The sequence below is a fragment of the Mirounga angustirostris genome, unplaced genomic scaffold (genome assembly GCF_029215605.1).
Source record: "Mirounga angustirostris isolate CCGP_5_RB_7025 unplaced genomic scaffold, mMirAng1.0.hap1 SCAF_4, whole genome shotgun sequence".
Classification (NCBI taxonomy): domain Eukaryota; kingdom Metazoa; phylum Chordata; class Mammalia; order Carnivora; family Phocidae; genus Mirounga; species Mirounga angustirostris.
The window spans coordinates 16,598,658-16,621,381 of record NW_026991712.1 but is presented as its reverse complement, the minus strand read 5'-3'; the positions used below and the strand labels follow the sequence as shown (position 1 = coordinate 16,621,381).

Genomic DNA, 22,724 nt, shown 5'->3' with positions numbered 1-22,724 from the left:
GTCCTTAGAGTTTACTCGTGTCAATATGGGTGTTCATAAAGCATTGCAAATATTAAGGAACAAAGTGGACTTGCAGCATTTTTGTGGATATGTCACCATGTTGAATGCTTCTAGCCAACTTGCAAGCAGAAAACTCAGTGACGCTTCTGATGAGCGAGGTCAGCCAACAGTCGGGTTCTTTGAATTAAGATCATTGTATGGGGTATATCGCAGTCTTAACACTTAAGAAGCAGGGAGACTTTTGTGGGGATGTTGAATTATTTGATACTTGATATTTTTTCACTAGGGTGAGAAAATATTCTGTGACATCATTTGGACAAGTATCAGTTGTTCGGATGGAGAAAATACTAGGTGCCCAGCTAAATGGGTGCTGGCCTGGGGCTGGAGTACAGAATGACTGTGGGTTGTTATTAGCCCTTTACTGCCATCTCCATTTCTGTGGGCTTTCAGTTAAGTTCTTTGTGGAATGATGGCTTCAGAACCTCAGTCTCTGTCTAAAAATGTTCCTGAAGTAGAACGAACAGTTTTTCCGGTTGAACCTTTCTCTGTAGAAGGTACCACTGTTCCAGGAACCCCGGCCTAGAATCTTATCTTTGTCTCTTCCTTCTTGTGCCACGCTGTCCATTTAGTTTCCGCGTTCTGTGGATTAGTCCTTAGAAATGTCTCTCATATCCTGTCTTCCCTTCTCTCCTTTTTAAATTCACCGTGACTGTCATGCTAGTCTGTGTCCCTTTCTTGCTCATTACCCTTCCTGGCCTCATTCTTCTTTCTGTCTCCAGCACGGCCTACATGTTGACAACAGCTGATTTTCCTTTCTCTTTTTAATTAAACAATGTATTTTCACATCACCTTCTCCTGCTTACTGATTGTTTCTGCTTTGGCAGAATTTTGGCTTGTAGGCGGCTTTGGTGGCCGAGGTGCCAGCTCTGGCCCATGACTCTAGGAAACCTTTCAGTTCAGACATTTGTCATTGGTTGATGCTGATTCCCTGAGCCTCTTAGCGTGAAATCCTGAGTAAATATGATTGATTGCTCGCCATCCAGTGCATTGGATTGGCTCCCTTTGAGTTAAATATCCAGCCCTAGTTCTTTACCTTTGGCCGAGGATCTGAGTAAATTTTAACAGTTGGGTGCCACGTATCACAGGGCATTTTCCAAACAGGGGGTATGGGTTAGGCAGTCATTTCAAAACATGGCTGCTGCAGTCATGTTTTCTTTCTTTCGTCCCACAAACATTTATGGAGTACCCGCTTAGATGCTGAAAGGATTGAAATTACTAAGACCTAAGGAATAAAAAAAACCCTAGCAAGGGCGACAAGCCAGTGAATCAGCTTGCTGTGTAGTGTTAAAAGTCTGTGATAGAGCTTGGCATCAGCTTAATGTGCTACCATGGGACAGAGAAGGTGTATCTCAGCCCAACTGAGCTATCAGAGAAGGCTTCTTAGAGAAGGTAAAGTTTGAACTCAATTTTGAAAAGTGAGGATTTGGGTATATAAAAGACGTTTGTTTATTTGGAGGGTAGCAGCCTTTCAGGCAGAGAGAATCAGGCAATAGAGCAGCTCATCTTGGCCAAAAGAAAGAATTTGTTGGAAAATAGTAGAAAATGAGAGTAGAGAAATAAGTAAGGTCAGGAGATCTTGGAGGATCTTATGTGCTAGAAGATAGGAAGAGTCCAAGAATTTTGAAGAGGAATGACATAATCTGACTGCATGTTTCCATGGGGATGGAAGCAACTTCAGTAATGATCTAAGTGAAAGTCTGAACTTGAGTTCTGCCTTTTGAGTTATTTCCTTGGGCCAGGGTTTCACCACTTTGGCACTATTTACATTCTGAGCTGGATAATTCCTTGTTGTGGGGGCCTGTCCCGTGCAGTATAACATGTTTAGCATCCCTAGATATCAGTAGCATCCCTATCCCCATTCATGACCTTTGCATCAGTCTCCAAACATTGTCAGAGGTCTCTTGGGGGACAGAATTGCCCCCTAGTTGGGAACAGTTGCTTTAGGCTGAAGACCCTTCGTTCTCCATTGTCATTCTTGTTGCTGGAAGTCTTCTCTTCCGTTAGGGCTGATGGACGACTTGTGCCAACTATGAGAATCCTAATACTGTGTATGTCCTCTCATTGCAAGGAGAACCTGATTTGGCTTCTGGCTCAGACGTAAATGGGAGTACAGAGTCTTTTGAAATGGTCATTGAAGAAGCAGCTATAGACTCGGCAGCAAAACAAAACTCTGGTAAGGCTTTAAGAATTATTTGCAGTTTTAGACTAGTCTCTGAGATTTAATAACTCCTCTGTTAAATCATTTGGATGTCATTTGTCTGTTCTGATTATCCATAACGGACTTTTTAATAAGTATTTACTAGGAAACTTGTTTATATATTTAGAATAACAATGAAAGTGTTACAAAAATATGACCTGAGAACAATGACTTCAGTTTCAATTTTCCTGTGTTAAATTCTTTCATCTTGTCGATGTCTTGCAGTGTCTTTTTTTTTTTGTAAAAGGCCATTTTGAGCATCTGGTGAAAGCTATGTACCTTCTCCCCAGAAGCATGTACATACTCAATAAAGATTCTTTCCTGTTGCAGAGATTCTCTGACCCCCTCTGAATCCTCTCCCCTGCTAATAAGCCCATTGGTGGACCACAGGGGTGGGAGGAATCTGAAAATTTCTGGACGTCCGTTAAGAAACCCTGGTCAGTCATAATATATGTAAACACATACGTGATTAATTAACTATATATCGTATTGTAGTTGCCACAACAGAAGCGGATTGGGTTCCTCTCGAGCTGTACTTTGGAATTCCATTGTTTAGTTCTGAATTAAATCGGAAAGTTTGTAGAAAAATTGCTACACATGGCCTTTGCAGAAAAGAGAGGTAAGGGTTTATGTTCATTGTCATCTTTCCATCTGTGAGACCTTTAGGCTGTCAGTTGCCACATCTTATTTTCTTTTATTTCACACAGGAGCATAGAAATTGCCTTGTGTTTATTCGTTGATTGAATAAAGATTGCTAGTTTAAGGGTTTACTATATTTTTCAAAATTAAACTTCAGCATCTCAAAAATTTGACACATGCAAACATTGGGGGCACATATTTTGGTTAATTTTAATTATGTTAACTTAGTTACCAAGATTTGGTAAGAGTGTGATAAACTTAGCGTGCTTATACGAGGTTATGCCTAGTGTTTGTAATGTGTACGTGTTTGTAGAACATTTCCCTTGTGCCCTTCTGTCCCTCTGAGCAAACACACACTCAAGTTATGTCATGTAAATAGCGATTATCTCTTTTGTTGGAATTATAGCTGAATTTCTAAATTTTCTTCAGTTTCCACATTTTCTAAAATGAGCAGATATTACTTATCAGAGGTGACATGGAAGTTTTATCTCACATGCCGACTCTGAGCCATTGGGAACCATTGCTAAGAGGCAGTGTTGTAAAAGTTTTGTGACTGTTGAGCAGAGAGGAATCTCCCTGAATCTGATTGTCGTGGCAGGGCTGCTGGGAGAGCTGATGTCCACAGGTCTCCTTGACTTCTTCATTTAAGAAAACAGAGTTGGATAATAAGTAATTCATTCAGTTGGCTTAATATACTTTATCAGAAGATTAAAAGTACTCAGTTGACACATAATTTCAGTAATTCTCTGTAAGTCACCTACATGAGTAAAAAAAGTAGGAATACTATACAGCTTTAAAGATTGCCACCGTAATTGTTACCAGTTTCCATATTTGAAAAATATTTGATTTCAGTGGGTTGATGTATAGTAAATCTGTCAGACTTTTTATCAGCATGTATTTTAAAATTAATTTGGGTATTTGAAGTTTGTATCATAATTGTCATTCCTCCTTGAGTTTTCATTTTAAAAGTTCTCTTTCATTTAACATTTATATTTGCTAATAGTATAAGCTTTTTCTAACAGTAACTTCTCAGTTTTGGTTTTATACATGATTTTTTATTTCAAAATGGTCTTTTTAGGCACTATTAACTCCCAGTTTTAATAATATTAAAACTGGCAGAGATTTCATTGACGAGAACCATTGAAATTTTAAGAAAATTTTTATGTGATTAATCAGAATGTATTTACATATATAAATGCATTTAAGATGCTGAAATTAAACTCTTGTGAGATATTCGTTCTTGTCATATTTGTTTTAAACTTTTTACCCCTGTTTTCCAGCCTTCAGAACCTCTTACATTCCAGTAGAAAACTCTCTCTACAAGTCCTTAACTTTGTTCACTCATTCCAGGTAACAAAACAAAAAATCCAAATGGTGTTTGCATAGAGCTTTATAGGATTCAGAACACTTCCGTGTTTATCTTGGGCCTCCGCAGTAATGAAATAAGCATTAATTTTAATTGATAAATAAAGATGTTGAGATTTAGGAAGTTCATTTTCTTGCACATGATTTACTGGCCGGGTGAAGGGGGTCTAAAGCTGGAACTCTTTGTTCTGTGTCAGTGCTTTATTCAGTAGAAATGTGGTAAGCATCTACCATGGGCCACGTACCATGCTAGGTGCTGGTTCCTGGGTACGATACTGTTCCCTTAACTGCAGTGATTCTCGGTTGCTGACAGGGAGATCTTTGTAGCGCAAGCCAGTGCTTTAGACCTTTTGTCTTCCCCCTTCCCCCAGGGAAAGAAAGGATACTCTGTAGACTTGATTTGTAGATGAACTTTTTTTTTGGACTGGAGTATTTCTGTTCAGAATATCTGATCCAGTGTTATAAAATCAGTAGTTTGGAGTTTTGTTTCATTTATTTTTTCAATAAATACTTGGGTCTGCTCTATGCCCGACCCTTTACTATGTGCCGGGGAAGAAGTGCTGTCCAAAACACTAGTGGAGCTTATAATGATGTTTGAGACAGTAAATAGCCAAGTAAACGTTGAATTATGTAAGTAATTAAAGATTTCAGTAAGCACTTTGAAGGAGCCAGACTCCTTGGAATCTGATGGAATTCAAAGGGAGACCTGATTTAAATGGACAGAGATGATATATAAACTGAAACTTCTAAGGGATGGAAAGGAGTATGCCATGCAGGGCTTAGTAGGAGCAAAGGTCCTGGGTTGGGAAAACATTCTGTGTACAAGGAAACGAAAGAAGGCTGGTGTGGCGGAAGCCTCATGAAAGTTGGGGGGTTGGCGAGAGGTGAGGATGAAGAGTAGGGGAGGGCAGGGCCTTCTAGAGTATGGTAAACAATTTGTATTTTATGTTGGAGTGCAAAGAGAAATTATTAAAGACTTTTAAACAGGAATGACATTATTTCTGATCTACTGTTTTAAAAGATTAATTACTGTTTGGAGAGCAGATTAAAAAGGGACAAGCATAGAAGCAAGACCAGTTCAGAGACCATGTGAGAGTTGTTGGTAGCTGAGCTCCCTTTTGAATTAAAAGTACCCCCAAATTTTGCATGTATCCATAATAAAAGTTTATTATCCGTATGTACTGTTATATCAATAAATTGTATATATTATAAAACATACACAAAAATAGAAATTTTGTTAAGGATGCAGTAATCAATACGGGATTTCTAAAATTTTTATAGTCCCATACCCCACTTTGGAGACCACTGGCCTCGACTATGGTGGTGGGCTATGGTGAATGAATAAAGTAATTTGGGATACATGTTGGAGGTAGATTGCTAGAACCTGGCGGTTAATTCAATGTGAGGAAAAGACTGAGGGTGAAAGGAAGGGAGGAGTCAAGCATGATTCTCCAGTTTCTGGACTAGCTCGGTGTGTAGAGTAGGGGGGACAGGGGAGGAGCTTGGAGAATGAAGGTTAGGGACGCGGTAGGTGTGGAGTGGATGGTGAAACACTCAAGAGCCGATGCCAGATAGGTGGGTGTGTGAGCTTGGAGTCCTGGGGAAAGGTCTGTGCTAAATATGAGAATCTGAGAGCCCAGGAAGCCCATGGAGTGTTCTGGTGCTTGATGCTATGTGAGGGGTTTTTAGAGATTAGGTCTAAGAATGAACGTTTGTCTTCTCTTACAGTCTCATGGCCCATCATTTCTATTTATTTCTAAGCACTTGAAGTCTGACTTGTATTAGTCATTATCGCATGCGGTGATACCCCGCCACTGATTATCTCGGCGTCTGTGAGGTAGATCTTTGCGTCTTCCGCAGTGCCTTGCATTCCATAAACATTTCTTGGGTCGTCAAAGTCCGTATTTATAATGAGCTGTATGAAGTGGTTTGGTCAAGTGTTGGCTATAGGATTTTTCTCCTGTTCCTTGGTCTTTTAGGAAGGTGCTTCAACCCTGGATGTTCCCACGGAGGCCAGCTTCTCCAGCGTGCTCTCACAGCCCTCCTGCGCTGAGATGGGAGTTCCACTTCCTGCAAAGAACTTAATATTTAAAGATGGCGTCTTGTCAGAATGGAGGGGACGGTCACCTTCTTCGCTTCTTATTGCTAATCTCCATTTGCAATAATTTGGTTCCACCATTTGTTGCTCACACTTCTGCCTTTTTTCTTTCTTAACGTTAGCTTTATGGTGCCAGCCACTAAAAAGCATCGTGCTGCCGCAGTGCAATTCACACTTCACCGACGTAAAAGGTTGGGGAACACGTTCGCGTTTTCTGAAGTTCTCCTCATTATTGCACCTCCTAACGCAACAAAGAGCTTTTTAGCAGCCCGCACTGTATTTTTTACCTTGAGACAATCTGCATTTCTTTTATAAGACTGAGGATATATACTTTATAGGCTTTATGATGACTGTTATGTTTATAAGCAGTCACTATGAATATTGCAGTGGTAATTTTATATGTTAGTTTATCAAACATAAATCTTGTTTAATTTTATATTTTGTTACCTGCTCTTTAGGGGATCACGGGAAGAGTCGGAACTCTTCCTCTGAAAAGGCTTCTTGGTACTTAAAGTAGCAAAACTATAAAACAATAAACATCCAGTTTCGAGAGATGATATGATGGGGCATTAAGAATTTCTGTGGATGTCTGTAAATTATGTATATGAGTTGAACATTGTCGACGGTATGTAAATCAGCATAGTTATGTACAACTTAACCTTGATTTATAAGGTCTTAACACCAACTATGACTATACATTGACATCTCCTGAGAAGCTTTGGAAAACATTCTATTTTTAAACCGACGTTTATATGTGGACTTCTGTTGTCATTCACTTTGGGCTTTACATTTTCAGAGTCTTTATGGGAAAGTAGAACTTATTTTCCACTCTTGTAATTGTGGCTGCTGTGTGTTTTCACCCAGACTGGCATTTTGTTTAGTAGCTTTACCAGTGAATTGTTATGAAATCGAATTTGATGTTTTGAAACCAAGGATTGTGATTTTAGGTTAGAATTACATATTAGGGGCATTAAGGCTATGTCTTCTGATCAAAAACACTTTGGTGATAAACCTACTTTGAAGACATTCTTAGGCAATCTGGATCTTAAATTTATGTGAATCGTTTTGGAGGAACTGATAAAGAAAAGTTGAGTAATTTCAAAATGTTTCTTGAGTCACTGATTCTTTTAGATCTCAAATGGTAATTAGAATAATTGGAATCACTTTCTAGATTTTCTAAGTTACCTTCCTTGGGAAGTTTGTGCAGTGTTACAAGTTTAGTGTAGCTCTTTTCATAGGATAATGGTTTGCTCATTTAAAACTGTAACCAAACTAACTGGTCAGACAACATATATCTAAAACACTTACAGCATTAGAAAATTTGGGAATGTTAGAACCTAAACATTTTTGCTGATAATTTTTGTTATTTATAGAACTGGTATTTGTGTATTTAACATAGTTCTGGAAATACATGCCTTTCCTAAAACTGTTAACAGAACCATGCATTCAGTACCATGGCCTACCTGTAGAATTGAGTATCTCAGAGCAGGTCACTGTGGTGCACAACTCAGTGCTGTGTTTTGGGGTAAGTGCAGTAACCTTTCCTTTTCTACTTTGTCTTATATGAGGTAGAAATCAAGTGTATGTTATAAATGTTTGTCTTATTATAAAAGGAAAAATACATACCAATATTAAAATAATTTCTTACGACTGTGAATCACCCATTTATTTTTCCAATAATTGATACTGTACATTCCTAGTGCTATTAGGTATGTATGTAACTTTTACAGTTTTTCAATAGAAAGTTGTAAGTATTTCACTTGATCAGGGCTCTTTAATCTCATTTTCATTTGCTTTGTTTATATCAACTGTAGTTGTTTTATTTATTCCTGTATTAACAATCTAAGCCTACTGTAATGACATGTACACTAATAAAGAATGGAATAATTAGTAGTTGTTGGCAGTGAACCCAGTTGGTAGTGAATTGAAAACTTAAAATATGGGAGTGATTTGCTGCTATATTTCCTTCGAGAGATAATGGAGGAAGAATTAGAACCTAATAGTGATCATGAATTTTAGGGAAAGTACTGGAAAAACAGGTGGAGAACTCTGGTTTCTCCCATGAATGAGGAAAGGTTCTGATTCCCAGTTGAAAACCTCTCGTACTTTTAAGGAGGGAGAATCTGCTTTTTCGAGCTGTTAGTAAAATGTGAAAGCTGCTTTTGTGCTTTGCTTTATGAATTTGGCTTTGTTTCATCCATATGTTAACTCATGGGAAGATGCATCTCCTAATCCTACAAGTGTTGATCCAGTTCAACAAAACGTTAAATTTTAAGTGTAGACTTCATTTGCCAAAGAAGACTTATGAAAGAATTTTAACGTAATTTCATTTGGCTTTGTGCTACCTCCCCTTTCTTTTCTCCCCTTAATGTGCTTAAACCATGGGAAACATTCATTAAAAACCAAGGGAAAAATACCAGAAAGGGCACAGAATTTGGTATGGTACAGTTTCACCTCTCAGGTGGGTCTAAAGAAATGCAACTTTAGGTCATTTAAAAACATATCTGATTTTCTCGATTCCTTTCATTCTTTCATTTTAAATATGTAATCAGATGATTTTGTATTCGTTATTGGGAATAGCAGTTTCTTTTACTTAATGTTGTCAGTCTTCTCTGCCATTCATGTTTCTATTTTATGTTCAGTGTTTCAAATACAGTTTGTATTTAAAGATTTTCAAGTACCAAAACTCTGTAACTGAGTACAGTGGATTGTTTTCTGGTATGATGTTAATATTCTGGAACAAAATGTATAAAGTGTTGTCAATTTGATTATTGACACATATAATATGTTTACAAATAAACTGTGGTGTTGATTAAATTACTGTGAAAATGTGTATATAATCTGTAAGTCCCTTTCTTAATATTAAATACAACCGTGCTTTCAGTGCTGTGGCTTTCCTATACTTTTCTTTAATGACCTTTTCATTTCAGATTTCTAGGAAAGTTGTAAAGATAGTCCAGAGATGTTTCCTATACCCTTCCCCAAGCTTCCCCTAATGTTACCACCTTATAAACTATGGCCTATCTGTCAAAACTCAGAAATTAACCTTAGGACAGTACTATTTACTATACTGTAGACTTTTTTTGGTGTTTCTCTGTTTTCCACTAATGTCCTTCTGCTGTTCCAGAATCCAGTCCAGGACACCACATTGCATTTATTTAGTCATTGATGCCTCCTTTGTCTCTTCCAGTCTCTGACAGTTTCTTAGTCTGTCATGACCTCAACACTATGAAGAGTACTGGTTATTTTGTAGAATGTTCCTTAATAAATGGGTTTGTCTGATGTTTTCTTGCGATTAGATTTGAGGTTATGCTTTATCAGGAAGGATACACAGAGGTGATGTGCCCTTCTACACATCACAGGGTACATGATGTCAGTAGGCATTACTGGTGATATTCCTTCATTGGCTTAGTTGGTGTCTGCTAGGTATTTCTACTGTAAAGTATTTTCCCACTGAATTACTAGGTCTAGCCCATAGTCAAGGGGAGGAGGGTAGTATCTATATATATTATTTAGGATTTTTCTTAAAGTTTGTTCCTCTTTCCTATTTATTTGATCCTTTGTTTATATTAGTATGTGATCATGGCTATTTATTTTATACTTTAGGTTAAAGTCTAATAGTGTAAATGGTTTCAACTTAGGCTTTTGGGAACTCTTTGAGGTTGACTCCTAAATTCTTTTGATGTGCCTTCATTTTTTTTTTTTTAAGACCATATTTTTACTTTCTAGCAATGCCAAGTATTACCTGGATGCAGGACCTAGAATTAGCTGTTTCTCCAAGAAGCCCTGGTTGCTTTCATTGGAGACTGGTATGTAGATACCAAGATCTGGGTGTTGGGTGTGCTCAGTGCCTTTTCTGTGAAATGTGCTCAGAGATACTAATAGGCATACTAACCAATATGTAGTACACATCTCTGTAAGTATTTCTAGGTTTATATATATGTATATTAAACATTCAGTATTACTCACTGAACCAGCACTGCAAGGTTCATTCTAGTTTCGCCTCTGTGTTCATTTGTAACTTCTTTCTCTGAGAGTGAGAACCCTGGCTTCTTTATCTACAATTTACTTGCTTATTTGTTGAACCTTAGAATACTAATAAAGTGGTTTCAGAATAGTTAAGTTGTACCCCTGTGAGAAAAATGGCCCAACTGGCGTACAGTGTTCAAGCACTTGTTTTGTCCTGAGCCTTACACTAGCTACTCCAAGCACCATTTTCCAAAGTAACGTAGTTCAGCTCCCTTTATGTCCCACTTCCTTGGTTAGGTTATGTCAGACATTTGTAAAACAGATTCGCTTGTCACGCTGTGCCTTCCATCTGGGGTCTCTTACATCTCGGTTGAGTTTTTCATACCATAAAATTTGCTCTATATAGGCTTTGACAGATGCATGGTATGTTCCTACCATCGCAGGACTATATAGAACAGTCCCATCACCCTAAAAATTCCTTTTTTACTCACCCCCCCCGACCCCTCACAACCACTTACCTGTTTTCCATTCCTATAATTTTGGTTTTCTGGAATGTCCCAGAAATGGTGGGATTGTGCAATTTGTAGCTTTTTAAATCTAGCCTCTTGCAATGCAGAATGCATTTTAAATTCATGTTGTTGTGTGAATCAGTAGCTCATCCTTTCTCTTGCTGAGTACTTCGTTGTATGGTTGTATCAAGGTTTGTTTATCATTTAATGGTCACGTGCAGGTTTGTAATATAATTCGTTTTGCTGGGAGTGGGATTGCTGACTCATTTGGTAAGTGTATATTTAACTTTATAAGACACTGCCACACTGTCTTCCCAAATGACTGCCATTTTGCATCCCCCCAGCAGTGAAGCAGAGTTTCTGTTGCAGTGGTAACTCTCTGTGGCTGAAATAGTCATTGCCTGATGAAAAATGATGTTGAGCACTGTCTTTTCATATGCTTATTTGCCACCCATATATTTTGGCTGAAGTGCCTACTCAGATCTGTTGTCCACATTTTAAAAGTTGGGTTTTATTGGGGCTCCTGGGTGGCTCAGTCTGTTAAGCTTCTGCCTTTGGCTCAGGTCATGATCCCAGTGTCCTGGGATCGAGCCCCGCATCGGGCTCCCCCCTTAGTGGGGAGCTTGCTTTCTCCCTCCCCCTTGGCACCCCCAGCTCCCACTTGTGCTCTCTGTCGCTCTGCACTCTCTCTCCAATAAATAAAATCTTTTAAAAACAAATAAATAAATAAAAATTGGGTTTTATTGCTGAGCTTTAAGAGTTCCATAAATTATTCTAAATACAACTCCTTTGTTAGATCCGGGTTTCGCAAATATTTTCTCCCAATCTGACTTGTCCTTTCACTCTCTTAATAGTGTCTATTAAAGAACAAAAGTTCTTAATTTCTGTGGAATCTATTTGTTTTAATGGGTTGTACTTTTGATGCGGTTACCTAAAAAATGCATCACAAATCCAAGGTCATGCAAATTTTTCCTCTGAAAGTTTTACAGTTTTATGTGTAGGTCTTGGACACATGTCGAGCTAATTTTAATGTATGGGGTGAGATTTATGTCGAGGCTTGTTCTTGCATATGGACATGCAGTTGATAGAGTACCATTTCTTGAGAAGACTCTCTTTTCCTCATTGAATTGTCATTACACCTTTATCAAAATCAGTTGATAAACCTGTAGAGAAAAGGTAGATTGGCGGTTCTCTAAGGTGAAGATGGGGAGCGAGTGCAAATGGGCATACATCATTTTGAAGTGCTGGAAATGTCCCCCCAAAATAATTGTATTGTACACTTAAATGAAACAAGTGAATTTTATCATGTAAGTTGTCCTTCAATAAAGCAGTTTTAAAATATATATATATCAGTTGACATTTGTGTGGGTTGTATTTCTGGGCTCCTTCTTCTGTTCCCTTGAGCAGTGTCTCTGTCCTTTGAATACCACACTGAAATTGCATAGTCTTCCCAACTTTGTTCCTTTTTTTTTTGAGAATTGAATTTATTTTGACTCCTTGGTTCCTTTGCCTTTCCATATAAATTTTAGAATCAGCTTGTCAATATCTACACACAAGCTTTGCAGAGATTTTAATCAAAGTTATATTAAATCTATAAATCAAACAATTGACACCCTAACAAATACCTCTCCATTTATTTATAACTTTTGGGGTGGGTGGGCACTGTTTTGTAGTTTCAGCATACATAAACTACATGTTTTGTTAGATTTCTTTATAAGTACTTCATTTTTGTGTGCTTTTGGAAATTTTTTAAGATTTCATGTTGAAATTATTCATTGCTTGTATATAGGGCTATGACTGACTTAGATGTTTTGGTTTTGCTAGCTCACTTAGTGAAATTTTTAGTAGATTCTTGGAGATTTTCAACATAGATGATTATATGGTCTCTGAATAAAAACATTTTATTCTTTCTAATCTGTATGCCTTTTCTTTTTCTTGCATTATTTCACTGACCAAACTACCAGTATAATATTGAATTAGAGTTATGAGAACAGACATCCTTGCTGTGTTCCCCCATCTTAGGGGAAAAATATTCAGTCTCTATTAAGTATGACGTTAGCTATAGATTTTTAAATGTCATGATGACCGTTAGGTTAAAGAAGTTCCCTTCCACTTACTGAAGTGTTGTTTTTTTTTTTTTTATCATGACTGGGTGTTGGATTTTGTCTTTGTTTTCATTGTATTCAATGAGATGATTATATGGTTTATTTTTATTTAGACTCAATATGGTGAATTACACGGATTTTTTTAAAGATTTTATTTATTTATTTGATAGAGAGCACAAGCAGGGGGAGTGGCAGGCAGAGGGAGAGGGAGAAGCAACCTCCCTGCTGAGCAGGACCCTGCTGTGGGACTCAGTCCCACGACCCCAGGATCATGATCTGAGCCAAAGGCAGATGCTTAACTTGATAGCCAGCCAGGGGCCCCCATTGATTAGTTTTTGAATCTTTAATCAACCTTGTGTTCTTGGTATGAATTCAACTGGGTCACAGTGGATTATATTATCTACTGATGGATTTGTTTGGCTAATATTGAGTATTTTTATGTCCGTATTCCTGAAGATCCTAATTCGTGGTGGTCTAATATCTTGGTCTGGTTTTGGTAGAATTTGCTAGTAAAACTATCTGGGCCTAAAGTTCTCTTTTTGGAAGATTTTGAACTACAAGTTTAATTTCTTTCATAGATACAGTTAACTATTTTTTTGGGTGAGTGAGTTTTGGAAGTTTGGGTCTTTCGAGGAGTTGGTCCATTTCATCTAAATTATTGAGTTTATGGGCATTTATTGTACGTAGTACAGGCATATCTCATTTTATTGCTCTCCACTTTATTGTTTCATAGATAATTACATTTTTTACAAATGGGAGGTTTGTGGCAACTCTGTGTCGAGAAAGTTATCGGCACCATTTTTCCAAAACCATTTACCCACTTTGTGTCTCTGTGTCATATTTTGGTAATTCTCTCAGTATTTCAAATTTTCTTACATTTGTGATGGTGATCTGTGATCAGCGGTTACAACTCACTGACAGCTCAGATGATGGATGGCTAGCATTTTTTAACAACAAAGCTTTTTTTTTAAATTAAGGTATGTACATTGTTTTTTAGATAGTGCTATTGCAAACTTAATCGTCTCCACTACGACCCAGCAATTGCACTACTAGGTATTTACCCCAAAGATACAAATGTAGTGATCTGAAGGGGCACCTGCACCCCAATGTTTATAACATCAATGTCCACAATAGCCAAACTGTGGAAAGAGCCAAGATGTCCATCGATAGATGAATGGATAAAGAAGATGTGATATATATATATATATACACACACACACACACAATGGACTATTACGCAGCCATCAAAAAGGGTGAATACTCACCATTTACATTGACTTGGATGGAACTGGAGGGCATTATGCTGAGCGAAATAAGTCAATCAGAGAAAAACAATTATGGTTTCGCTCATATGTGGAATAGAAGAAACAGGGCAGAGGACCCTAGGGGAAGGGAGGGAAACAGAATGGGAAGTAATCAGAGAGGGAGAAGAACCATGAGAGACTCTTAACTATAGGAAACAAACTGAGGGTTGCTGGGGGGGGGCGGGTGGGAAGATGGGGTAATTGGGTAATGGACATTAAGGAGGGCACGTGATGTGATGAGCACTGGGTGTTCTATGAAACTGATAAATTATTGAACACTACATCTGAAACTAATGATGTACTATAAGTTGGCTAATTGAATTTAAATTAAAAAAAATTGGAGGGCATGTACTGCATGGAGCACTGGGTGTTCTATGAAAACAATGAATCGTGGATCACTACATCAAAAACTAATGATGTATGGTGACTAACATAATAAAATAAAATTTAAAAAAATTGTCTCCAGTGTAATGTAGACATAAGTGCACTGGGAAACCAAAAACTTCATTTGACATTATAGTATGACACTTCATTGCAGTGGTCTGGAACCAACCTGCAATATCTCCAAGGTATGCCTCTATTCCCTTGTTGTCCTTTTAGTCAGTGGGATCAGAATAAGAAAAGAAAAAGATGAAGTGAGGTAAATTCCAAAGAGAAAATGTTTGAGAATTGTCCAGAACAGATGAATCCAGAGGTACAGAAATCCAATGCATATCAATAATGAATTTAGGAAACAATTCAATCACATCACAAAAGTACTTAGAGAAAATGTTAGCCTACATTGTGAATCCAGCAAAACTATCAACAACAAAGGTAAAAAAAATATTTTTAAATATGTTACTAAGTTTATTATTAGACTCACCTAAAAAAAAATTCAAAATTCAAATAAAGGAGAATTACTCCAGAAGGAATTTCTGCAATATGAGGAGTGCTGCACAAAGATGTTGATTAAAATGTTGATTAGATTTTTTTTCTAAATAAAATTTTTTTCTAAATAAAAATAAAAATGATGTTTAATTTGGGAGTAGGGAAACAGAAAATCCTAAAAGTAGGATTTAGTAGGGAAACTAAAATCCTAAAAGATAATGGCATCTGAGTCAGGAGATGTTTTACGCAGGGTTAAAACACTCTATACTCACTATTTTTTAGAGAGTAAATAATATTCTTTGATTTGTACACCCAACACTTACTGTACATTTGCTAAACGGCAAACGTGGTACTAGTTTTTAAGGATGGATCAGTGAATTAAAAATTCTGGACGTCAGAGAGCTTACATTCTAGTTAGTGGGGACAGACACTAAACAAAATAGTATAGCATATTAGAGGGTGGTGATTCTATGGGGGAAAAAAAGTCATGGTGAGAAGGATGGGAAACACTAAGGATTGGGATTACAGTTCACCTGTAACTGATTAGAGAAGACCTCAAGAAGAGAGAGACATTTAAACAAAGAATGAGAATGTGAGCCATGTAGCCATCTGGGGAAGAGTGTTGAGGGAGAGGAAACCACCTGTGCAAAGGCTCTCAGGTAGAAGCATGCGTAGCATGTCCAAGGAACTTCAAGAAATGTGATGAGACTGGGAAGGGGAGCTAGGGAGATTGTTGGGTAGATCTGGGAGCAGGAGAAGAGGCCAGAAGGTTTGGTATCTTACTGGGCATTGTAAGCACTTGGACTCAGGTGTGAAATCACTAGGTTTTGAGCAGAAAAGCATACAGTGTGACATTTTATTTGGTCACTCTGGCTGGTATGTTGAGAATAAATGGGTAAGCATGGAATTTGAGTATGTGCAACAATCTATATGTGAGGTATTGATGACTTCGGTGAAGATGGTTCATGGAAGTATTCCATGGAAGATGGTTCATGGAAATAGCTAGAAATGATTCGGATTATGCATGATAAAATATAAGTAACACTAAAGGAATAGCGTTTGTAACTTTGAAACTGGTAGAAGGGAAAAATGGAATTGGGAAACAAGAAAAAAGAGGGGGAAGAGAAGAAAAAGGTTAAATAAAAGCAAAAATATGGTGAAACAACCCAAATTCATGGAATCATGATACACATAAATTGACTAAACTTGCAAACTTAAAAAAAAAAAGAAAAGAAACAACCAAATTGTTAGGTTGAATTCTTTTTTTAAAGATTTTATTTATTTATTTGACAGAGAAATAGCGACAGCAGGAATATAAGCAGGGGGAGTGGGAGAGGGAGAAGCAGGCTTCCCTTGGAGCAGGGAGCCCAATGCGGGGCTCGATCCCAGGACCCTGGGATCATGACCTGAGCCGAAGGCAGACATTTAACGACTGAGCCACCCAGGCACCCCTGTTAGGTTGAATTCTATCCCCCAAACCTGTCAACTTGATGTTTACAGGAGACACCCTGAAAACCTAGAGATGTGAGAGGGTTAAAAATGAAATAATGGAAAAGACAGATAAGGAAACTAGGTACAAAAAGAAAATCTGATATTTACATATGACAAAGTAGACCTTAAGACAAAAGCATTATTGGGGATGGAGAGTGTATCAGGGTCCCAAATGGAGGCAGATGGCACATTAAAATTAGGACCATTTAAGGAGAGTCCTTTTATAAAAGGATTAACTGCTGATATTAATGAGTTAGAAAACAAAAATACAAACAGGAAGCCCACTGCCAAAAGACAAGTGGGATTAATCATAAAAAAGAAGAAACCAAAATAGCGTTAGGAATTAAGGGGTCATCACCTTAGATCCTGTAGAGTTTAAAAAGTTATAAGAATATATGAGAGGGGGTGGCTGGGGGGCTCAGTCTGTTGAGCGGCCAACACTTGATTTCGGCTCATGTCATGATCTCATGGGTCCTGAGATGGAGCCAATGTTGGGCTCCATGCTCATCGGGGAGTCTGCTTGAGGATTCTCTCCCTCTGCCCCTCCCCCCCCAATTGCTTACATGTGCATACTTTCTAAAATAAATAAATCTTTTTTAAAAAAAAGAATATATGACAATTTATACTGGTAGATTTGAAAACTGACAAAATTATAAAAAGTATAACTTAGTAAAATTGTGATTTAGGAAGAAACCAAAAGCCTGAATATTCCTATAACTGTTAAATCAGTAATTTAAAATCTTATGAAGGAAACATCTAATCTAGATAATTTTATAGGTATGTTCTACCAAACTTTTAAAGAATAGATAATTTCAACTTATGCAAATTCCTTCCAGTAAATAAAAAGGAGGGAGAACTCCAAGGCTAGTATAACCTTGAGGGCAAATTCAGAGAAAAAGGGGTCAAGAAAGGCCAACTACAGTCTAATCTCACCCATGAATGTAGTTGCAAAATTGTAAGCAATATATGAGCAAACTGTACCCCTGTGAAATATGTAAAAGATAGCAAGTTGAGTTTATTCCAGGAATGCAAGGTTCATTTAACAAATCTATTAATACAATTCATCTAAAATTTTAAAAAATATATGATCATCTCAATAGATGCAGAAAATGATTTTGATAAAATGCAACACCCAATTAAAGAAGAAAAAAAGGCAATGTTTTTAGCGAATTGAGAGTAGAAAGGAACTTTCTCAACCTGGTAAGATGTATCTACTAAAAACCTACAACAAACATCATTTTAGTTGTAAAGAGAAAAATTCCCTTTGAATTCAGCGACTAGATTAAAATACCCATAATTCCTACTTTTATTAAATCATATGTGGGAGGTTCTAGCAGTGAAGTAAGAAAAAAAAAAGATTGGGAAACAACGAAAGGAATAGCCATTATCCACAGATAATATAACTTTATATAGAAAACAAATTAACCTAGTAGATTATTAGAAATAGTAAGTGCAACATGGATAGATGTATAATCACAGCTAAAAATCGGATGCAACGCTATTCACCAGGACTAAACAAAAATTAAATATCTTAAAAGATAAAATGGCAAAAACATCAAGTTCCTAGCAATGAGGTGGTAAGCATTTATGCAGCACTGTTATGAAGAACTTCTTTTGTCCATCAGGATTTATGTAGAAAATAGAAGCCACATTATTATTTTAACAGAGATAAGTAAAATAAAGGGAGTCAGTGAACAGTTTTTTGGGGGAAAAAGGAAACCTGAGATAACCCAGAGTCCGTAACAGCAGGAACTCTACCCCCAGGTCTGAAGTAAACCTCGAACGAGGTTAGCGTTGCCAGAACCTAGAAGCATGAAAGAGGAGCCCTCCGGAGTCTGGAAGCTGACTGCTAAGGAGACAGCACCACTGAGCTGCTGTGGCTGTCCCAGGAGCTGGGAGGAGGTCCCCTGTGGTGCTGGGACTCGGATTTGAGGAAGGAGCACCGCCTGGCTGAGGGAGAGGAGCGGAAACCGGACTGATGTTGCCCGTGGTGTGGTAAGCAATTCAGTTTCCCTGTAACCAGAGTTACCTGGCCAGTGCAGTGACCCCCTTGGTTACCTGTTTTTTCAATGACATGAGAAGTCCAAGGTGGCCAGGTGGCAGTCTCAACTACTGGTTCGAAGGAAGCTTTGTTGTGCTCCCTGGAGGAAGCATTCCTCCCTGGGGAGCCTAAAATGTCCAGATGGAAAAGCAGAAATGCTGCGAATGGTTTATTAGTGTAGTCATGATGGGAGCCATGCCCATTTCCCCTCCTTGACTCCTGGGCCCTGTGTTCTGAATATGGGAGACATGGCCCTGCGAGGTGATCATGGATTCAAAGTATTTAAGATACTAGAAGATAGGGGCGCCTGGGTGGCTCAGTCGTTAAGCGTCTGCCTTCAGCTCAGGTCATGATCCCAGGGTCCTGGGATCGAGCCCCGCATCGGGCTCCCTGCTCGGCGGGGAGTCTGCTTCTCCCTCTCCCACTCCCCCTGCTTGTGTTCCCTCTCTCGCTGTGTCTCAGTCAAATGAATAAATAAAATCTTAAAAAAAAAAAAAAAGACACCAGAAGATAGAAACCCCCAGGTGTGCACATGGAGAAGACCTACCCAGTGGGAGCTCTTGCAAACTGCTGGTGGGGTATAAATTGGAACAAGCTTTTTTGGAAAACGATTTGATACAAGCTTGCAAAGTTGTGCACTTACGTATCCTGAAATCCAGCAATTCTAGCCCTAAAAATCTCTTAGAAGGCAAGTAGCAGCATTGTTTATATTAATTTTAATAGCAAAAAAAAACGGTGCTGGTGGAAATAATCCAAAAATCAATAGAGGAATCAACAAATGATGTGTTGCATTCCCATGTCGACATACAGAAGTGAAAATGATTGAGCTATAACTATTAGTGCCCCTTTCCAATTATAACATCCATTTTATAGATGGATATAGTATGTCCTAGTATCACCATGAGGATATTAATTCTAGTTTTCTTTTGATATTTTCTTCTGCTCTCTGTCTTGTCTCTGTTTTTCTCAGAATTCCTTTTTTTTTTTTTTTCCTCCTTGTGCTTCTGGAGGTTTTCCTGTAAAGACTGGCGATCATCTATGTAAGGGTGGGTATCCCCCAGAAGATCATTGGGACAGTTGTGTGCACAGGTGGGATTTGTTGGCTGGTGGGCACTGAAGGAGGAAGTTGCTTTTTACTAGGGTGCTTCCAACTGTCTGGATCTGCAGGTGTTTTCTCTGGGTCTGAACATTGTTGATTGTCAGTGATAATGGTGTGGTAGGGATAGTTGTGCTGTTTTTGGTTTAAGGAGAGGTTTCAGAGACTTCAAGTTGGAGGTGGAGTCAAGGTTTTATTAACCATTCTCTTCCGTCCTGTGCCTTATCCTGCCTGAGCCTTTCTGACTCAGTTTCTCCTTACATCCTAGCTGGATGAGGAAGAGGTGTGATTTGGGGGAGTCAGTGCTCTTTATAATGAACTCTATTTTCTGTTGGACTCCCCTTTATCTGCTCTGAAAAGCCACCTGCCCATCCCAACCATCTGCCTTCCATCTTCATGTGCTGTGGTCTGGTTACAAACCTCACTTCTTTTTGTCGGTGATTATGTTTCTCATTCTCCTTGTGGTTTTTAGCGGGTGGTTGCCAAGAGGAGAAGGGCAGAATGTTCTTTAACTTTTTAAAACCAGAAATTCTCCCAGCCTCATTATATTTTGTTTATTCCCTTAGGGTCAAGGAACTCCATCCTCATAGGAAACCACGGTGGTGGTGGGTGTATAATTTTTAGTATTTTAAAGGAGCCCTGAGACCAAAATGTTTGAGAGCTGCTGACCTCGACTATTCCAACTGTGACAACGATTAGGGATATACACATATTTTAAAATCACCATCAGCCATGGCCTATATAATTGTTTACAATTTTTATATTATTTTTAGGAAGCTTTCTAAGTCACAGTTTTTTTCCAATTAAGACACAATTCGCTTTTGCCATGATAAATTGGAAAATGCAGACAAAAATGAGGAAGACAATGTCAACCATAATTTCACTGCCCAGAGATAAACACTGGGAACTTTTTGGTGTGTTTCTTTGCTGCACTTTTTCCGACTTACTCAACACAGAAACACAGACACATGGGCATAGGTAAACACCTGGAACAATCAGGAACCACCCTCTACACGAAACCTGGTCTCTTGCTTTTTCTATTTCACATTACCTAGTTAGAATTTTTTTATCTACCAAATGTTTTCTGAAAATGTATACTTTTCATGCCAAAGTTTCCACATCGATATACAGCATCGTTAGTTAAGTAAATTGTCTCTTTTTAAAAAGATTTTATTTATTTATTTGAGAGAAAGAGAAAGAGAGGACATGAGGTGGGGAAGGGCAGGGGGAGAAGCAGATATCCCGCTGAGGAGGGAGCTGGATGCTGGGCTCAATCCCAGGACCCCAGGATAATGATCTGAGTCGAAGGCAGATGCTCAACGGACTAAGCCACCCATGTGCCCCAGTTAAGTAAATTGTCTTAAAAAATCGTGAGGATTGGGGCGCCTGGGTGGCTCAGCTGGTTGAGCATCTACCTTCCGCTCAGATCATGATCCCAGGGTCTTGGGATCGAGCCCTATATTGGGCTCCCTGCTCAGTGGAGAGCCTGCTTCTCCCTCTCCCTCTGCCTGCTGCTCCCCCTGCTTGTGCTCTCTCTCTCCCTCTCTCTGTCAAATAAATAAATAAAATAAAATAAAAAATCATGAGGATCAAAAACCTAGGTGATTCCTTAAGGCCAACTGAATAAAATGAAAGTTACACTTATTTAAAATAAAGTCCACCAACGACTAGCCCATTTTATCAATCCAAAAATCTCCCAATGAGAGCACAGTGAACGTCAGTCCTGAATAAATCCTAAGAGGCCCCTTCTTAGGCCCAAATTATCAAGAGTGTGATTTTTCTCTCTGTGTGGGAGGAAAAGGACAGAGCTTTGGAAAATGCCGAGTTGGCTCTAAACTGTTTTGGTGTTTTTGTATGTTTCACCCATGAGAGAAAACAACGGACACTTTCCACTCCCCAAGCAGACACCTGCTTCATCCCAGGCAGGATCGTCCGGCAGAAATTTGTCTTTAGACCATTCCTGCTGTCATTTGAGCAACAACACTGAAAATCCAGAATGCCCAAAGGGCACAGTTGCCCGATTAAACCTTTCTTTTAAAGTGATCTCTTGGTGATTTTCTTGCTGGTGTTTGCAAAGTCACTGTCCACGCTGCTGGAGTGCGGGCAAAGCACGGATAGTTCTGTTTAAAGCCCTTCAGCTGCTGGGGTCTGAATGGCTGGAGTAGCTCCAGTCCCCTCTGCAGGCTTTTCCCTTCCAGTGGGTGGCAGTGTTTCACTTTTTAATCCTCCTCGCTCTTCAGGAATTCTCAACTTGAGGACAGCACAGATTTTCTTTTCAGAAGAGTAAGCGGGAGCCGGTGATCGTCCCCCTCCTTTGCCCACCTCCCCAGTCCTGTGAACTGTTCTTCGCAGAAGTACTCTGAGCACGTCAGGTCTTACTACTCTAGGTTGATATGAATATATTTCCGAGGGAAAGTTCCTTGTGCTGGGGGGTGTCTGTGTGTAGGATGACACAGAAACATTGCCAAAAAGCCACTGGACTCTATCGGGTCGCCAAGGTTGAGGTGGGTGCCCATGGCCCCTTCTTCCTGACTTTGTTCTAGGAATCACCCCTTCCCCAGCAGGCCACGTAGGAGCATCTGATCCAGCCTGGCCTCACAGAAGGGCACAGAGGGTGGGTTCGCAGTGGAGGGATGTTATTGAGTCTGAAAAGCTGACCCTTGATCAATTTTTGCATTTAATGAAATGTTCCATGTGTGTTGGGTTTCCATGGCTGTGTAATAAACTACCACAAACTTAGTGGCTTAAAACAACATCCAGTTCTGCGGGTCTGAAGTCCGTGCACGGCCTAACTGGGTTCTCTCCTCAGAGTCCCCTAAGGCTCGAATCAAGGAGTCTGGAAGGCTGCTTCTCATCCAGAGCTCATAGGGTCGTGGCGGAACTCAGAATTCAGAGCCTTGTAGTCCTGGTTTCCCTGTTGACCATCTTGCCTGGAGCTCTTTTCGCTCCTAAAGATTGCCTGCATTCCCTGACACCTGTCCTC

At 38.9% G+C, this 22,724-nt stretch overlaps 1 protein-coding gene across 4 annotated transcripts in view; it reads left to right on the top strand.

The window, feature by feature from the left end:
• FAM91A1 (family with sequence similarity 91 member A1) overlaps window positions 1-12,751 on the top strand; it is a 47,114-nt gene extending 34,363 nt beyond the window's left edge. For 3 of the 4 annotated variants that reach the window (XM_045895933.3, XM_064587915.1, XM_045895931.3), the window contains 5 exons: window positions 9-158; window positions 2,129-2,233; window positions 2,753-2,876; window positions 4,177-4,246; window positions 6,241-12,751. In XM_045895933.3, coding sequence (XP_045751889.1) covers window positions 9-158; window positions 2,129-2,233; window positions 2,753-2,876; window positions 4,177-4,246; window positions 6,241-6,426 — 635 coding nt within the window. In that variant the 3' untranslated portion in view covers window positions 6,427-12,751. The remainder of the gene's footprint in view (window positions 1-8; window positions 159-2,128; window positions 2,234-2,752; window positions 2,877-4,176; window positions 4,247-6,240) is intronic. The other variant, XM_064587916.1, reaches the window with a different exon arrangement.
• The last annotated feature ends 9,973 nt before the right edge of the window (window positions 12,752-22,724 follow it).